We start from the raw sequence: 20,240 nt of genomic DNA, 5'->3' as shown, positions 1-20,240 counted from the left end.
GACCTAAGCTCCCCATAAATAGAAATCTTGTTTTTGATTTTTTAAGTAAATTTCCCAGTGTTAGCTCATATATAGGTACTCAAAAGTCACTCATTTAATACTTTTTGGTTGATTGGATTCCCTGAGAGAGATTATGCAGACTCAAAATAAAAGTGAGTTTAAAGAAAGCAATGTCTTCTTAGTGAGTTGGGGATCATTTGAATTTGAAATCAGAGGACAGCAGCTGTCTCACGTGAGTCTGGGGTTGGATATGTCCCTGATCCATTGTATCAGCATTTCTCAGAACTTGGTCTGTGGACCCCTGAGAATTCTGTGATCCTTTCAGGGTGTCCATAAGGTCAAAACTAGCTTTACAATACTAAGATGTTACTTGACTTTACACTGTGTTAACATTTGCGCTTATGTACAAAAGCACCGATGGGTAAAACTGCTGGCTCCTGAATATACAAATCAAGGCAGTGGCCCCACATACTCTGGTGGTCCTTGTGTTCCTCATTGGCATACAGTCATAGTAAAAAAAAAAAATGCCATCTGCCCTTAAGAATGTCCTTGATGAAGCATTAAGGTTAATTTTATTACCTCTTGACCCTTTTATTACATGTCTTTTTTAATATTCTGGATGACAATGTAAAGTACCCATAAAGTGTACCAAAGTACCATGGTGTCTCAGGGATCGGTGTTGTGCAGTCATTTGAGTTGCCGGCTGAACTGTTCCCTTTTTTCATGGAATGCCACTTTTATTTCAAAGAACCACTAACTATGGTCATTTAGGCTGGTATTTGGCTTACATGTTTTGAAAATGAACAAAGTGAACATGTCACTTTAAGGAAAACATCTGACGGCATTTGTTGCCAAAGGTAAAATTCAAACTTTCAAGTGAAAATTGAAATTTTGGGAAATTTTGATCTGCCACCAGGAGCTTGACAGTTTCCCAGTACTTAGAAGACTGTTCTAATGATACCAGTGGTAATATTAACAAATGGGATTTTTTGATGTTGAATAATAAAATGTATAAACGTGGAAGATCTGGATATCTCAGTGAACCAGTATTTTCCAAATGACAAGTTCGTGGATAAAAGAGTCATTCAAAGTGTAAGATAGACCAATAGATTTTAGTGTAATAGAGCATGAAAAATTCATTGGTATGGTTTCAGATTCTATCTTGTAAACTTCAAGGACCTACTGCTTGTTGATTTTCCACATTTTTCTGAAAAGGCTATTAAACTAGTCCTCTCTTTTTCAACTGTACTATCTGTGTGAGGCTGGATTTTCTTCATATGCTTCCACCAAAACTACAGATTGAATGCAGAGGCAGATATGATAGTCCAGCTGTCTTCTAGTAAGAGAGGAAGTAAAGAGATTTACAAAAATCTAAACCAATGACAGTCTTGTCACTAAATTTCTAAAAATACATTTTATTTTTCATTAAACTATTATTCAATATGTAATAGATCTATTGTTTTTCATGAAGTAAATACATTTTTTACTCTTCTCATTTTAAATATCAAATCCCATAAATCAATTGATATAACCCACATAAGAAAAAGCTCTTTGTTCTTCTGAATAACTTTGTGACTGTAAAGAGATCTTGAAACTAAAAGTTTGAGAACTGCTGCATTATATCCTGTTTTTAACATTCTTACAGTTTTTTACAAAAATGTAGTCTTTTCATCACTGTATATATACATTCAGTAAATATTTACCAAGTACCTAATGTGTGCCAGGCATTATTCTAAGCTCTAGGGAAAGCAACAGATAGCCAAAGGGACGTGTAAGTATGTAAGATGATGCTAAGTCCTATGGGAAAAATAAAGCAGGGTTGGGGCTGTTGTATAATCTTAAATACAACTGTCAGGGAATGTATAATGATAGCACTAGCTCCTGTCACAGATAACCCCAAAATCTCAGTGACTTCACTCAAGAGAAGTTTATTTGTTGCCCATTTAAAGTTCAATTGCCGGCAGGATATTCTGGAGCATGTTTGTAGAGTAATTTTGCTCCTCACGCTCATTCAGGGACCCAGGCTGTTGGAAACCACCATCTTCGACATGTGGCTTCCAAGATCACCTCGAGTATAGACATCCAGCCACCAGACAGGGTAAGAGAGACTAGAGTAGAAGGTGATGGACCAGGCCTAGAACTGGCCTGTATCACACTCACCCAGATTCCACTGACCATTACTCAGTGTGTGACAGCTAGGGACTGGCAGATGCAAGGGGGCTGAGTAGTGTCACTAGACAGCTACGGTGCTACCCTGTGGAAGAGGAGCATGAGTCTCTGAAGGACCGCTAGCTGTCTCTGCCACTGAAGGCCTTGCTGGGAGTGTAACGTTCAAGTAAGGTCCTTAAGGAGGCAAGGGAGCAAATCTTGCCAGCGTCTGTGTGAGAGAGTCATAGGCAGAATAAACAGCCAGTGCGGACTCTGTGGCTGACGGAGGGTGATGAGATGAGGGAGGAGTAGTGGAAGATGGGGTCAGAGGGGATGGTGGGGGCAGATTCTGTCTGGCCTTGTACGCCGCTCAAGCACTTAGGCTTTAACCGACAGTGTGATGGGAAGTCATTGAAAGGTCTATGGCATAGGAGTGTCAGGAGCTCCTTAAACTTGTGAAAGAATTTCTGTGGTTGCCAGGTCGAGTATAGACTGGGACTCCCAGGGCAGGAGTAGGAGGCCATTGAATCAGTCTGGCTGAGAAATGATAGGGTACCAGTGGGTAGCTACGGAGATGGTGAGAAGTACTTTTCTAGATATATTTTAAAGATAGAGCTGAGAGAATTTGCTGAAGGTTTCACTGTGGGGTTGAGAGAAAGAGGAATCAGACCCTTCGACACTTTTTGGCCTGATCAGCAAGAAGAGTGGAGAGTGATTTACTGAAATGAAAGTGTTGTCAGAAGATACTGAGTAATAAAACTTGTTTTATTTTCAATGGGCCAGCTACTTTCTAGAAAAATCACATTTTTTTTTAACATTCCTTTAATAAAGTTTCCTTTTAACTATTATTACCTTTTTGGTCACTTTCCAGTAGAATTACATTTTAAAATCTTTTTTTAAATAAAATTTTCTATTAAACCAAAATACATATTATCTTTTATGTATAAATTTTAATGTTAAAAATTTTCTATCTAAATGTTTCTGAATTTTTCTTTGCATTCTACCTTTGATTCTTAAAATTTTTGTTTTAAGGTACTAGAGAAGGACAGACTCGTCTAATCAGAGATGGGGAGAAAGTCGAAGCCTATCAGTGGAGTGTCAGTGAAGGAAGGTGGATAAAAATTGGTGATGTTGTTGGCTCATCTGGTGCTACTCAGCAAACATCTGGAAAAGTTTTATATGAAGGGAAAGTATGTGGACTTCTACTTTCTGATTACCATTATCTTCAAGCATTAGACAAATTAAGATTTTCTTTTCCCTTTTCCCCATGCTATAAAATTCTCTTTGGTGTTTTGACCTTTTAAAATATGTTTCTATGGGAAATTTTCTCTTTTTCCTGTCTTGTAATAGATTTTTTTAAAACTCTGTTTTTATGTAGAGAGAACTGCATTTGATAAACAGATTAGTAGTTTCCATACGTAAGCTGTTCCCAACCATTTTGGATTAGGAGCTTCTGTGCCACCTTTCGTCCAATGCTTCATGCCCAACCGTATTTAACTTGACATGGCATGAGGACCCTGCAGGGCAGTGCTTATAATGCCAGCATGTTTTGATGAGTGGAGCATGGTAATAGCTAATACTTGTGGCCTTGAGATCAACCAACTGGAAACGCACCTTTGGCCTTAGAATTAATACGTAGTCGTAATCCGTCCCCCACCTTCACTCCCAGTGAAATACTAATCTTGCAGCACACAGAGGTGCTTGCTGTTATGTGCCAAGCGAAAGATTTTAGCATTGCGTTTTGGAGAAAGTTTAAGTACTATAATTATTAAAATAAAGAACACATAACATTTGTGTTATATATGCCACTAATATATATGAACAGATAAGTTAGTAATCATTTGTCTCCTTCTTATATTCCAATTAAAGGAATTTGATTATGTTTTCTCAATTGATGTCAATGAAGGTGGACCATCATATAAATTGCCATATAACATCACTGATGATCCCTGGTTAGCTGCATACAACTTCTTGCAGAAGAATGATTTGAATCCCATGTTTTTGGATCAAGTGGCTAAATTTATTATTGATAATACGAAAGGTCAAATGCTGGGGCTTGGGAACACCAGTTTTTCTGATCCATTTACAGGTAAGTTAGGCTTGTGTTAAGTCTTACGAACTTCCATCAGTGTTGATTTTCTTTTTTGTTCATGTGTTTAAATACCCATTATGATTGCTGTTTAAATAAAAGCCAAGATCTACAACAGATTTTTACTTCACATTCATATTTTTAAGCCTCACATATAGTAATTCTGTATTTGTAGAAACAATTGTAAATTGTTCTCTTTCAAAAATACAGCCACACTGTAAACTAAATGAAGAAATTTTAATTCATTTGTTTAAAAGGAAAAGAAACTTGTAAATTCCTTTATATAGTTGCTTCTTTTAAAAATCTATATTTAGGGGCTGGCCTGGTGGTGTAGCAGCTAAGTTTGCACGTTCTGCTTTGGCAGCCCAGGGTTCACTGGTTCCAATCCTGGGTGCAGACATGGCACCACTTGTCAAGCCATGCTGTGGCAGGCGTCCCACGTAGAAAGTAGAGGAATGGGTCTGGCCCCGTGGCCGAGTGGTTAAGTTCGTGCACTCCACTGCAGGCAGCCCAGTGTTTTGTTGGTTCGAATCCTGGGCGTGGACATGTCACTGCTCATCAAACCACGCTGAGGCAGCGTTCCACATGCCACAACTAGAAGGACCCACAACAAAGAATATATAACAACTATGTACCGGGAGGTTTTGGGGAGAAAAAGGAAAAAAATAAAATCTTTTTAAAAAAAAAAAGTAAGTAGAGGAAGACGGACCCGGATGTTAGCTCAGGGCCAGGCTTCCTCACCAAAAAGAGGAGGATTGGCAGCAGATGTTAGCTCAGGGCCAATCTTCCTCAAAAAAAAAAAAATATATATATATAGATAATATATTTTTTGGTGAAATTTTAGTAAACAGAAATTTTGTTTTCACATGAGGCTCAATTGGTTAATTGTACATCAAATCTAAGACTGAATTGTGGATAGTTTTAATTTGTATGTGATTTATATTCTACATGTTCATTTTATATGTTTGTAATTAGCTCAGTCAGCTGTTTGTAACATAGTGTACAGTGTCTGAAATGTTGTAAATGGGATAAGGTTCTCATGCCAGTTCATGAATTATAAGTCTAGTGGTGCTAGTCTGAGTCCTGGCTCCTTGGAAATGGATTATAATTCTAGTAGCATTAGCCTGAGTTCTGGGTCCTGGGAACTGAGGCTGTGGTACAAGAGGAAATAAAATGCTTCCTCTTTTCTTAGGTACAGGGCCAGCTCTAAATACAATTTTGAAATTGGCACTTTATTGTTAATGGTTTCCTGCTGTTATTTCTAACTCCATTTTTCGTGTACGAGTCCTCATTTTCCTTATTCTCTTGTAGATACTTCGTGCTCCCAATTATCTCCTCTTCCTCTAGTTCAAAATTCCATTGCCTCTTCACATAATAAATCTAGTCTCATCTGCATGTTGACTTGTAAACAGAATTATCAGACTGACTCACCACTGAACTATAAACGATGTGACCCTCCCAGTAGTTGCACTTGACAGAAAAATGAAAAAAATGAGATGTTTATTACCTGGATATTTCTGTTACTTGAATTTCAGACTATAGTACAAAAGAATGAACACATGAGTACAGTACTGTGTAAGCTATTTTGTGAGATGGAGGACAGATATTAAAGCAGCTGGCTCCGTCTGGAAATCTAACAACTGTTTGGCTTTTTTTTTTTTTTTTTTGCTCTTCTGATATTCTGACTTTATAAGCATCCTTACATATATCTTTTTGCAGATGCCTCTGATTATTTCCCTGAGGTACTAACAACATATATACACACACACCACACATTGGTAAACGTATATGTGGGAATCCATTTCCTTTGTAGCGGGCATCCCCTTTGTAATTCTCTTCTCTAGTAGGCTGTGAGCTTCAGCAGATACAAGCACTCTTGTTCCCTGTTGGATCCCCAGACTGAATGCGCTGTTTGACACGAGTTAATGAGTCCAGGGGTTCTCTGAAAGATTAACATTTGATGCCTGTGGTTTTGATAGCAACAGCAACAGCAGGAATTTTAGTGAATTTGTATAGGAACAGGAACAGGAGCTGACTGTATGTGTATATTATTTCAGGTCAGAGACCACCTGCAATTTCTGTTTTTATATTTGATATTGAGTTATTTTACTATTTAAGTGCAGGGACTAAGATACAATAAAGTATTAAAGTTAAGAAAAAAAACTTGGAGAACCACTGAAATTTTAGTTTCTTACTAGTTTTTCCAACTATAAGACTTCTGGGGCCAGCCCAGTGGTGTTGTGGTTAAGTCGTGTGCTCTGTTTTGGCAGCCCAGGGTTTGTGGGTTTGAATCCTGGGCATGGACCTAGCACCACTCATCAGGCCACACTGTGGCGGCATCTCACATAAAATAGAGGAAGATTGGTACAGATATCAGCTCTGCAACAGTTTTCCTCAAGCAAAAAGAGGATGGTTGGCAGCAGATGTTAGGTCAGGGCCAAGCTTCCTCACACGCACACACAAAATAGACATCTGACTGTAATTCCTGTTATTCTAGCATGTGACAGCCTTCCACTCCTGTTTTTCTCCAAGCTTAGATTCTTCTAATGTAAGCATTGTGCTGTATATGAAACTCCAGACTTTCACACACTTCAGCTTTTCCTTTGTTTGCATGTACAGGTGGTGGTCGGTATGTTCCAGGCTCTTCATCAGGATCTTCTAATACGCTGCCTGTGGCAGATCCTTTTACAGGTGGGATGCAGTTTTGATTAATAAATCTTTCTGCAGTGAATGTGTAACATTTTGCATTATATGGTTTTACATTTTGGGGATATCATCCAATAACTGTGATAATTCCCTTATCTATATTTCCAATTTTGATGGATCTCCTTTTTTTTGACTTCTAATTTTTGCTTTTTTCCTGGAGTACTTTTGTAGCTTTCCTCATGACTTTTACATAGCATATTATTAGAACTCATCGTTTTCTCCAGTGGTCCTTCCCTCAAGGAGTAGCAGAGTCATTAAGAGCATAGTTTTTAGAGTCAGAGAGACATTGGTTTAAAATCTGACTCTACTACTTACTTGCTGTGAGAAGTTGGCAAGTTATTTAACCCATCTGAGCCTATTTTTTTTATCTGTGAAATTGGATAATAGGGGAACCCACCAACCAAGACACAGCATGAGTGCTGTCAGTGGCGAGCAGCCCCCGATCACGAGCAGAGAAGGAGCCATGTGAGTCCGTGATACTGGATGGAGCAGTGCAGTCAAGAAGTCTGCCCAGGCATATTTTGCCTTAGCATGGAAGGAGCCAGTTCACCCAGCTACTCAGGATTAGTCTGCTTAATCTCAGTTATTAATGGCCTTCATGAAGCCCTGGAAGTGTTGGTGTGTCTCTTCAAAGTGACTTTATTTGCCAAAGTATGCGTGCTTCAGTGTCAACACTACTGGAAAAAGATTGTCTGATTTGGACTTTAATGCAGCTGAAGAAGTCTCTTGTTTTCAGAATAGGTTTTGATATATATTAGGATGCTCTTCTTGGATCTTCAGCCAGAGTTCCTGGACAATAAACCAAATTTGGGAAGAGACCTGTAGCGTTTATGGTATCCATTGACATTGCAGACTTAGTACTGTGATTACTTAAAGTGACAACGTATAGTCCTCTCTAAACCATAGATTGGACCAACACACAACCTCAGGTCAGTGTCCTGAAGTTGTGGATTGCTCTCAGTGAGCTTCCTTTCTCCTGTGAATGAATTGGTGGCCCAGCTGCAAATAGCTGCACCCTGTGCATTGCTAACCATTGGACTACAAAAACCAACTAGCAAGCTAAATGTCGTGATGGCACAATGGCTGTTAAGGAAGTCTTTGATGACATAATGCAATTTGGAAAGGTAGTGAGGATCTGAAGAGGAGGTAAGATGACTTGCTCTATCAGCATATCAGGCACAGTCATGTCCTGAAACTTAGAACAACAGAATTCCTGAATCTTATTGGTGGCTTTTTTTTTGGAACGGAAACACCATACAAGCTTCAAACAATACCAGCAAAATAAAAAAAACTCCTGGGGCCATCATAACTGGAGCATGACTCACTATTGCACAGTGTCGGTAACTCAGAAGATGCAGTGATTATGGAGATATGCAAGATAACATACTAAATGTCCAAGAGAATTATGGAATTATTAGGATAACTGGCCCTCACTATGATAAATAATAGATAGCAACACCCACCACGTTAGGATATTATGAGAATTAAATAGTATAATATAAGTAAAGTGTTCAGCAAAATGCATGGAATATGTTTAAGCCCTCAGTATAGTTGGCTATTATTATTGATGATGATGTTCCCCAACTTTGCCAGCAGCACTAGGGCCAGAAGGTTTCTCCATCTGGCTTACGATTTAAGGTCAATCTCAATTCCTTTTTCTTTTCTTTATCTCTGTGGTTCTCAAACTTCTGATGTCAATTGGAATCTCATGGGATGCCTGTTTAAATTACTTATCTCAAGGTCCTACGCACAGAGAGATCTGATAGACTAGGTTAGTGAGGAGGTTAAAAATACTCATGCCTTGATCCCTCACCCACGGATTCTGATTAAATGGTCTTCAGTGTGATTTGCTGTTAGGTCGTTTTAAAAGCTCCCTGTAGGTTTCTGAAGTGAAGCCAATTTGGAATATGGAGAAACGCTAGGTTATTGTAGGTGGGCCTTGGGAATCTGCATATTGAACAGGTTGCCAGAGAACCACATTTAGAAAAGTGTGGGACTACACTTTACCTCTTAATGCCTTGGGAAAGTTATTCAGCCTTCCTCTTCTAAAATATCATGAATAATAGTAGGATCTAGTTAATACTTAAATGAGGATGTGCGTATAAGATCCTTAGCTTGCAGGCCAGCATATAGTAAAAACTCAGCAAATCTGCTTACTGTGGGTTCTTCATCATTTTAATTAATCCTATTTATCTCCGAGGTTTTTGTTTTGTTTTTTAGTTTTCTTTGCTTTTTCTGTAGGGGGTATACCAGTTATACCGACTCCTAGATATTGAAGTCAGGGCCTAGAACACATAAGACAAATAGGAAAGAGATAAGGTAAGAGTTAGGGATGCTGCGACAGTAGCCCAGTGTCACATTTGAGATTGTACTTGTGGCTGTCTCACTGAAAACGCAAAGAAAGGAACATGAAATACAAATGCAGAGAGAATCAGCAGGATTTGGAGATGTTCGGAGTCCTGCATCAGCATTTGTCTTATGTGCCAGCTAATCCTCTCTGTTTCAGTAGACTAGTGTTCACATTTCAATATGGAAACCTTTTAATTTCTTTCTCTCCAATCCACTAATGCTTTTGTAGTTCATGAAACTTCTGTAGTTATAGTATGTAAGGCATCTCATGTTTATTTGGTAACTTGAGAATTGCTTTTCTGGCTAACATTTCTTGGGCACTAACTCTGAGCCAGGCACTATTCTAAGCTTTTTCCTGTATTAAGTTTACAGCCCATTTCTTAAGACGCGATTCTGAAGTGTGACTGATAATGAAAATAAGTTATTCTGTGTAAGGAAGGAGCAGTTTGAACTTTATAATCTGCGGTTACCTGTGCTTACTAGAAGTATTATTGCATTTTAGGTGGTGGTCGTTATGTGCCAGGCTCTGCAGGTACGGGAACTGCCATGACTGGAGTTGATCCATTTACAGGTACACACATTTCATTTCTTTTTCTTTTTTATTAGATTTTTAAAATTCATTAAAACTATTTAATGAAAGGTTAAGAAAATAGGTCTTTTTCTTGCTGGAGAACTTTTTATATAGTAAATCAATATCAAACTTCTTGACTTGGCTTCTAGTGTGTTCTCAGAGGTGTGTCATTACTGCACATTAGAATCATCTAGGGAGCTTAAAAAAAGTACTTTCACCTTGTCCCCAGAGATGCTCACTTGGTCTAATACTGCTCTTGGTTGGGGCCTTGGCAGGGGTAGTTTTATGATCTTCTAATGTGATTCTCATGTGCAGCCAGAATTGAAAACTGCTGTTCTCCTGGAGTAAGACTGGTTTCCTCACTATCCTTACAAACTCTGAGTTTATTCCAATCTCTCGCCTTTCGTTATTACTTAATGTGTTGAGAATATTATTCACTACATTATACATTGTTCTCTTTAAGAAGACTCAGAGAAGAATATGCTTTTATAATTTAGGGCTTCTCCTGAGCAACTTACTATTTTTTTATCCTTAATGTGTAGCCTGGAGTCTGGCATATCTTAATTATTCATCATTGTTGAATATATGCAGGCATGGTTTCCCCTGTATTGGCTGCCAGGAAACGCAGAGCTAAATTTGTGGTTCATCTCTTGCAAGTTTGACAGATCTCTTGGCATATATTATTCCCTATTTATTATTTTATACAAGAGAATATGTATAACATATATTATTGAGCATAGTAAATTAAATAGCAAAAAAACCAACAGTCTTCGTAAGAACTTGGTATGTGATTTTGTAGACTGTTTTTCATTGCTAAAGTAACAGTGGCTGGCAGTATTGAAGTATAACAAAGCAGTTAAGATTAAGGACTCTGGAGTAAAAATGCTTACATTCAGATCTCAGTTCCACTACTTTTTAACTATTTTCCTTTGAGCAAGTCATTCTGTTTCTGTGCCTCTGTTTCTCTCATTTGTAAAGGTGAGGTAATATCTACCTCCTAGAGTTGTTAAGAGCTTTAAATTACAAAATATATGTAAACCACTTTGTACAGAAGAAATGCTTAGTGATTGTTAGCTGTAGCTGTTCATGACAATGGAGTCTAGATTTAACAGTGCTTTGTCCCATTTTTCACAAGTTGCAATCTTTAACAGTTTGGTGTGTCTCCTGGGCCTTGATGTACCCTCATCCAAGCTATTGTCATCTCTCACCTAGACTGATGAACTAATAGCCTCCAGATTGGTCTCTCAGTGGTCTGTACTGCAGCCAGTGATCTTTTCTGACTCTGTCTATGCCTCTCCCTTGATTAAAACCCTTGAGTGGCTTCCCATGGAATCTTTTCCTTGCATCACATTCCTCTCTGCTGTTTTTCTGCCCAGTCACACTGGCCTGTATCAGCTTCTTAAGCATGCCATGCTATTTTCTCCTTCAGGAGTTTTGTACACGCTGCTCCCTTTTGGAATACTTGTGCCTTTGCTTTATATAGGCCACAGTTGTTTCTTTTTTCCTTCCTTTTTCTTTTTTATCTAATTTTACCGTGTAGTATTTATTAAACGGACTCAGTGAAACTTTCCTGGACACTTGCATATGCCCCTTTTCAGATCCCCTGCTCCGTCATAAACTCCCATTTCACCTTATTCTTTTCCTTCAGGGAACCTTGCACTGTACTTAAGTGTTTGGACAACATTTGATTTGCATTCTCCTTACCACAAGTCGACTGTAATGACAAGGAGTGCAGGCAGTGTCTATAGAGCTCATCTTTGATCATGTCAGTAAATAGTTTATGTTTTATAAGCAGTTCAAATTAATTTTGTGCACTTATCTCCTTACTTCCTCTATCTTTATCTGCCTTCCCCCTTTCTATTTCTAATATACTCACAAGATTAAAATGTTTTATTCACATTTTTGCAAAATGCCTTAGTTTTACATTAGAATAAAAATGTATAATAAATTAAGATTTGAAATGTAAGTGAGGTATAAATTAGATTTAAATTGCACTTTAGTCAAAGTAGCTTGTTCACTGTGTGTTGCTGAATTTTCATCTTGGACCAGTTGTTAGTTCATCATCGGATGCTGAGTTTCAGTTACTATAATAGGGACTTGAGTAAAAACGGTAAAAGACTAGGACTCTTGCCTTTCAGGAACTTACACCTTGGGGGGATTTATAAAAACGATGTAGAAAATGGCAATGCCTATTAGATCATTTAGAACCAGCAGTAAAAGACATGAGAAGAATGAGATCAGTATGCCTTAGGGAAGATGGGAATGGAAAGTTTCATAATTGTTTTGTATTCTTTGATCTTTTAAAATGTATAATTTAGATTGAATGTTAAAAATATGAGAGAAGTACAAAATTTGAACTGAAAAGGCTTTGTTTTACATGTAAGCTCCCTTTTGAACTGAAAAGGCTTTGTTTTACATGTAAGCTCCCATTCCAAAAACTAAAATTTTTCATACCAACAAATATAAACAGTATCCTGTGAATGATTTATTTTTCTTTTTTTCTGAGATGACTTGTTTTTTTTTTTGCATGCACTGAGTAGTTAAATATCTCTATAACTGTGAAAACAAAGTCACACAATTAGAAAAATCTGATTTTTGACCATTCTGTCAAATTTTCATTGTCTTCTGTTTTGTAAATAGGGAATAGTGCCTACCGGTCAGCTTCGTCTAAAACAGTGAATATTTATTTCCCTAAAAAAGAAGCTGTCACTTTTGACCAAGCAAACCCTACACAAATATTAGGTAAGTGTATTTTAATTAAATAGTTCTCTCGGATATCGACAGACTTTTTTGGGATGCACTCAAGCTGTTTTTCCTCCTAACATGCGCTGGGAACTGGTGCTTAACGTGATAGAGGCTTGTATTGTGGTATTACACAACTGTGTCGACTACAAATACACAATCCAATAGTAGACCCTTAATACTTTGTAAGAAGCCTTATACAAATATAAAGTAAATGCTTTATGATGACTTAATGTGGAAAAAAATTTAGGGGAAAAATGTAAATAGTGTCCCCAAAGCTCTTAATGTTTTCAGGAAAAAAAAATACTGAAAACAAATGAGTAAAGCATTTAAAAATTAAAGATCTTGTCTTTAAAAAATTAGTGGCCCTTAGAAATAAGAATAAAAGGCTGTTTAAATTGCCCATTAAAAATGAAATTGCTCTGTTGACTTTGGTTGCTTTTTCTGTTAATTTGTTTTTCTCAAAACAAAATGACAGGGTATTTTTTTGGACTAAGAGTACTACTAGTTCTGTTTGCCACAAAGATTATGGTGAGAATTAATTGAAATAAGATAGCATACATACCTGAATAGAAGACAGGGGGTTTTTTGGTCAGAATTACCCTCATGCTATTGTTATAAAAATAATTCATAATTGTTTTCTCAGTTGCTTTATTTTGAACAATAAAGAAGTATATGCACACTTTTAGACAACTTGACATTTTTCAAGTCTTATACAAATCTAAAAGGTCTCTTGCTTTTTGCAATCCTTTTTTTTTTCTTTTCCCGAGGAAGATTAGCCCTGACTTAACATCTGCCAATCCTCTTCTTTTTTCTGAGGAAGACTGGCCCTGAGCTAACATCTGCGCCCATCTTCCTCTACTTTACATGTGGGATGCCTACCACAGCATGGCTTGCCACATGGTGCCATGTCCACACCCTCGATCTGAACCTGTGAACCCCGGGCCACCGAAACGGAACGTGTGTGCTTAACTTCTGCACCGCGGGGCTCGCCCCTGCATTCCTTAAGTATAGTCATGTGCTGCATAACAGTGTTTTGGTCAATGACAGACCACATATATGACAGTGGTCCCATAAGATTAATACCATATAGCCTAGGTGTGCAGTAGGCTGTACCATTTAGGTTTGTGTAAGTGCACTCTATGACGTTTTCATGACAACGAAATTGCCTAATGACACATTTCTCAGAATGTATTCCTGTTGTTAAGCTACGCTTGACTATAAACTTTATTTTGAATATTCTTAGTGTTAACAAAATTTTTTCTTTTTGATTGGCACCTGAGCTAACAACTGTTCCCAATCTTCTTTTTTTTCCCTGCATTTTCTCCCCAAACCTCCCCAGTATATAGTTGTATATTTTTTAGTTGTGGGTCCTTCTAGTTGTGGCACGTGGGACACCACCTCAACATGTACTAATGAGTGGTACCATGTCTGCACCGAGAATCTGAACCGGTGAAATCCTGGGCCACTGAAGCAGAGCACGTGAACTTAACCACTAAGTTTTAATGCCAAAGAATGGTTGAAACACGTCCAAGTTTCCAGTTATGATTCATAAACATTTGTGAATTTGGACAATTTTTCCTCTTTAAACCTTTTGTGATGTGGGAATTTGGGCTTTTTTATTCGAGATAAAGATTTTGGGGAAGCAGTGTTAGATGACTCAGAGTAGCATTAGTGTTGACAGGGATGCTGATATTGAAGATGCATGTGAAGAGTTTAAAAGAAATTGTTTCATGAAATCTGAATATGGTGGGAAAAGGCAATATTTCCATTAAATATGTTTTTAAAATAATGTGATGTCAAATATGCATATGGAACTTAGTCAATAAATTAAATATTATAAATAGACATTTGACCATTTCATTGTTAATGATAAAAATTGACATAAGTTGACTAGAAGTTGTTAGAAATTTTCTCACTGAGAAAATAGGGCATTGGTGGATACTTGGGTATATATGATGTGATAATGCTTTGAAAATCCTTCAGAATGATTTCAAATATGATATACATTAAAACTTATTCCAAGTGGAAAGCTTCAGAAGATCTTAGAAAATAACAAGTAAGATAAAAATCGTCACAGTAACCTTTCTTTTTATACTGTGCTCAACTTAAAAATACTCACAGGCCTTATCCTTATTTTTATGGTCTTGGATAATTGCGGTGAAAGTCTCACATCCCCATGGTGTATGGTAGAGTACTCTTATTGAAAATTTTGGCATTTATGTATTATATCTGGCTAATTACAGTTAGAGAATTTTTGAAATGGTTTTGGGTTCTAGGTAAACTGAAGGAACTTAATGGAACTGCATCTGAAGAAAAGAAGTTGACTGAGGATGACTTGATACTTCTTGAAAAAATACTGTCTTTAATATGTAATAGTTCTTCAGAAAAACCCACAGCCCAGCAACTTCAGATTTTGTGGAAAGCTATTAACTGGCCTGAAGGTATAGAAACACTCTTTAAAATGTGATTAGAAAGCTGGAAATATGTCTTTTCATTTCTATCAATATTACTGGGGTTTCTAGTTAAATAAAAGTTAACCTGGGGAATTGTAATTCGCACTGTGAGAAGCTTCACAGAAAGGATTTATTATACCACTGTGATTCATAGTCTTGTTTTGGTCATATGCCTAATGATCCCCATACGTGTGCCATTTTGTACACTGTTTGAGAGCATTTGTGGATCCCCTGCAAACTCCAGGAAACTCTTTGTGACCTCTTAACCCTATGCTAAACATTTGTTGTAAGTATTTTTTATTTTTTTAAAAAATTAATTCACTTAATTCCTTTTGAATTCTAAAAGTGTCCTCTCCCCTAGTATTTTTTCATGGTATTGATTTATTGGAGAAAAAAATCATTTGTCATACAAAATCCCATACTGTAGATTTGGCTGATCACTTACTGTGTTCCTCTATTTCTATAGTTTCTATTAGACGTAATTAGATTCTGGTTCAATAGATTTTTTTAGGTGATTATCCTTTATAAATGATGCTGCATACTACTTTTATATCACTGGGCACATAATTTCTAGTTTGCTCACTTTTAGTGATGCTAAGATTGTCTAGTGCATTCATTTAGATGGTGTCTACCCAATTCCTTGAATTTAAAGCTCTCGACTAATCTGTAAGCATCCTATTAGCGTTTGTCAACTGGAATTCTTCTATAAAGAACTTTTCCTCTTCAACTCTTTGATTGAGATATAGGACTTTTAAAACCATCTCATTCATACCACAAGGATTTATTGAATACTCACTGTGTGTCAGGCTATTTGATAACCCAAGAGAGTTACATTATTTTTGATGCATATATGCTCTACTAGCAATAAATCCAGTATGTATAAATATTAAAAATTAACTAAGGGGCCAGCCTGGTGGCACAGTGGGTAAGTTCTCACATTCTGCTTTGATGGCCCAGGGTTTGCCAGTTCAGATCCCGGGTGCAGACCTACGCAGCACCACTTGTCAGGCTGTCCTGTGGCAGGCGCCCACATAAAAAGTAGAGGAAGATGGGCACAGATGTTAGCTCAGGGCCTGTCTTCCTCAGCAAAAGAAAGAGGAGGATTGGTGGCAGATGTTAGCTCACGGCTAATCTTCCTCCAAAAAAAAAGAAAAAAAATTAATTAATGCGAGCTTTAGAAATGACACATTTTGTAAAGCAGGCATATGATTTTTAACATTTTCTGAAATAGTATTAATTTTGTAACAGGAACATAAAATCCTTAAAAATTGAGTAACAGTCATAGGAATTTTCTGGATTTTCATAAACATTAATGATTTTTTTTTTAATAGATATTGTGTTTCCTGCACTTGACATTCTTCGGCTGTCAATTAAACATCCCAGTGTGAATGAGAACTTCTGCAATGAAAAGGAAGGGGCTCAATTCAGCAGTCATCTTATCAGTCTTCTGAACCCTAAAGGAAAGCCAGCAAACCAGCTGCTTGCTCTCAGGACTTTTTGCAATTGTTTTGTTGGCCAGGCAGGACAGAAGCTCATGATGTCCCAGAGGGAATCACTAATGTCTCATGCAATAGAACTGAAATCAGGGAGCAATAAGAACATTCACATTGCTCTGGCTACATTGACCCTGAACTATTCTGTTTGTTTTCATAAAGACCATAACATTGAAGGGAAAGCTCAGTGCTTGTCAGTAATTAGCACAGTCTTGGAAGTTGTCCAAGACCTGGAAGCCACTTTTAGACTTCTTGTGGCTCTTGGGACACTTATCAGTGATGATTCAAATGCTGTACAATTAGCCAAGTCTTTAGGCGTTGATTCTCAAATAAAAAAGTATGCCTCAGTGTCAGAACCAGCTAAAGTAAGTGAATGCTGTAGACTTATCCTAAATTTGCTGTAACGATGGGGAAGGGAGCTGAGATTTTAAATTGATTAGTGTTTTTTTCTCACATTTTACATGACTGATTACAGATGATAAAAAAGAATGCTGTGGATTAAGTAAAATTTCAGATCTTGTAAAGTGAAGGGGAAGGGGAAACGAAGGAGAAATAAAATTTTTGCACTGATGAACTATGAGATTTTCCTGTGTAATGTGGGTAGCTTTTCAGGAGTTTAGACAAATTAAGAATAAGCTATAATCAACAGCCCAACAACTACAGTGGCGTAATTTCCGTACCTTAGCCACACAGGAGAAGACAAGGACTTTTATTGTGTGTAATCTGCTTTTACTACTTACGTATCCCAAACTGTTAATTGTTGGTGGTTGTCTTTAATTTCTGCTCTTCTCATTTTCATTGCTGGATTCTTTCAACAGCACTGATACATTTCAAAGTCTTGTTTTAGGATAATTATACAACTTTTAAAAATTAAGTTTGTTATAAATTATTCTAAATATTGAAAAGATATAAAATAATTTAATTCACATCATTTCTATTTATAAATAGAAAGTGTATTTGTTTGATGGCTCATTTTTAGATGAAGTAAAAGCAAATTACAAAGCTATGTTAGGTCGTGTATCAGTTCAGACAGATGAGGTCCCAGGTTAACTCCAGGCTTCTTATCCAGTTTCTTTTGCCCTTTGTTATCTGAGATAACATCATTGTGTTCATTCTAGTTTTGATTTGATTGTTTATTTTTGGTCATTTCCATTATCTGAAAGGGAATTTGGAATGTATTGAATTTTATCAGGCAGTGGTGCAAGCAAGAATATATCGAACTATGTTATTTGCAAGTCCAGAGCCTGTCATATAAAATTAGTATTTTTGAGCCCCTACTGTGGTCCAGGCGCTGTGCTAATGACTTTGGTATTTAATTCCCAAAACCCCTTAAATGGAGGGTGATGTTATCTCTCTTTTCAGAAGTAGAGATAATGGATGGATCACTATAGGAGAAAAAAAGAAAAGTGTATATACCATGCTATAGTTCCTAGGGAAAGGGTGTCAGAAATTGGTCTCTAAACATGCTAGCAACTAATACGAAGAGGGAACCATCCCATTAATTACATAATTTATTGTGTCACAGAGAACTTCAGTTTCTTAAGAGAAGTGTAACTATTTCTATTTTTTAAAGTGGGAAAGATCTTTTCAAAAAGAGAACTTTGCCTAAAATACTGAACAGCATTCTCAACATTTATGGTATATGGAACCATGAATTTCCTGGCTTAATGCCAAATTGCAGTTCTTTCCCAACAAGGGAGGAAAAGTTTGTGATTGTCTAGGTTAATCCAAGGAAACACTTTTGGAACATCAAAAGAGAATGGGTAAAATATAGATAGAGGGGATGTGTATTTTGCTAAGTATTAAATTGCAACTTGCTGGTGTGTACCTAGACTTTAAATATTCTGTTTGCTGGTTTCATTAAGAACTTGTGCTTTTACCTTTTGTTAAATTGGGATTTAGGTGGGTAAATCAAAGTTAAATGGCAAAGTTAAGAGTTTAACCCAGGTCAGCCTGGTTCCATTACAGTACACTGTTTTCTTGTTAATATGTCCAGTGTAGTGTGCAATTTTAAGTACAAAAAGTTTATCTACAATTTTGAAATACTAGGTACCTTTGAATATGGTAGGACATAGACTCTTGGTTAAAAGTATGAGTTTACTCTTCACAGTTTAAGAGGTGGCGAATTGTAAACACTTTGCTTCCTATTAGTGTACAGGTCTTTTTATATCAATTTTTATTGTATCAGTATTTCATGTGTATTGAAGAACAATTATGAAAAGTACAGTTTAGTAAAAGGAAAAAAATAATCTCACTTGGAAGATGTGTTAAATGGTGGTTTAGTGATATTTTAAAGATTTTTTTTTTCCTTAAACTTTTTCCCATGATTCCCTTAATATTTTTTCTGAATGAAAAAATACAAATTTGTTGAATAAAACACACACACATCAAATAAAAATTATCTGTAATCCCATTAACCAGAGAGAACCATTCTTAATATCTTGTGGCATATCAGTAGGTATCTAAACATGTGTTTTATCTTTTTAAAAAAGGGTTGTATAATACACATTGTTCAATAGTCTGATTTTTAAACTTGACATATATAGTATGCACACTTCCACCTTAATAAATATAATATTACATTATAAGGATATATCTTTTTCCTATAATCTGACATTGTTTGCAATTTTCAGCCATCAAGCAATGTTCTGACAAATCTCACAAGAGTCTTACTAGGTCCTTGGGATACATTTTATACATGGAGTTGGTGAGTCAAGTTAATGCACATTTTTTAGATTTGATAGATGTTTCCAACTCACCTCCAGTGGTAAATGTCTTGGAGTTAATGTCCATTTTGCATTTGAAACACTGTTGCCTGCAAAAGAGCTAAGTTATCATTGTCCGTGTTGCACAACTATTATCCTCCCTCTGACATGACATGTTTTAAATGATCGTGTCACTATTGTGATTTTTTTCCCATGACTAGCTGAGTTTATGACTAAATAGCAGTGCAATGAAATGTTTTATCCACTTCATAATCTTAAATGATGGAAGAAGCATAGCTAGAAACAGATGCTTCACAAAGGTAATTCTGGTGATAATTCTGGGCTATAGCTTCCTTAGCAGTTCCTGCTGTATATCTCATGGTTGTGTTGTGAAGAAATGAAAAAACTTAAGGAGGATCATTTGTGATGGATCATCCTTCCTACAGGTCTTGAAATAATAAGTTAGCCACTTGAGATTAGGAAATGTTATTCAATGTTTTTAAAAATAATTTCTTAAGTATTCTACTTTCTAATGCATTTTTCTATAAAAAATTATACACAGTGTCTTAGTCTGTTTGGGCTACTACAAGAAAAATACCATAAATTTGGCGGTTTGAATAACAAACATTTCTTTCTTATGGTTCTGGAGGCTGGAAAATCCAAGATAAAGGTGCCAGAGAGCCCACTTCCTGGTTCTTAGATGCTGTCTCCTTACATGGCAGAAGGGAGGAGGGAGTTCTCTGGGGTCTCCCCATTCATGAAGCTTCCAGCCCCATGACCTAATCATCTCCCAAAGTCCCCACCTCCAAATACCATCATGTTGGGGATTAGGTTTCGACACATGAATTTGGGAGGATACAAACATTCAGCCTATAGCACACAGTATAGTTGTGATTATAAATATAATTTTGAAGACTAACATCATTTTTCTATGTGGTTCCCTTAAGTTTTTTTTTTTTTTAAAAAAAGATTGGCACCTGA

At 36.7% G+C, this 20,240-nt stretch overlaps 1 protein-coding gene across 1 annotated transcript in view; it reads left to right on the top strand.

Annotated features, from left to right (window-relative positions):
• PLAA (phospholipase A2 activating protein) overlaps positions 1–17,128 on the top strand; it is a 38,768-nt gene extending 21,640 nt beyond the window's left edge. The window contains exons 8-14 of the mRNA XM_008519050.2: positions 3,181–3,338; positions 4,018–4,237; positions 6,857–6,928; positions 9,795–9,863; positions 12,504–12,605; positions 14,885–15,049; positions 16,393–17,128. Of these exons, the coding sequence (XP_008517272.2) occupies positions 3,181–3,338; positions 4,018–4,237; positions 6,857–6,928; positions 9,795–9,863; positions 12,504–12,605; positions 14,885–15,049; positions 16,393–16,958 (1,352 nt within the window). The 3' untranslated portion in view covers positions 16,959–17,128. The remainder of the gene's footprint in view (positions 1–3,180; positions 3,339–4,017; positions 4,238–6,856; positions 6,929–9,794; positions 9,864–12,503; positions 12,606–14,884; positions 15,050–16,392) is intronic.
• The last annotated feature ends 3,112 nt before the right edge of the window (positions 17,129–20,240 follow it).

Source organism: Equus przewalskii, chromosome 22, assembly GCF_037783145.1.
Source record: "Equus przewalskii isolate Varuska chromosome 22, EquPr2, whole genome shotgun sequence".
In the NCBI taxonomy this organism is placed as follows: domain Eukaryota; kingdom Metazoa; phylum Chordata; class Mammalia; order Perissodactyla; family Equidae; genus Equus; species Equus przewalskii.
Note: the sequence above shows the minus strand (reverse complement) of the source record. Positions and strands in the feature narration are given on the sequence as shown.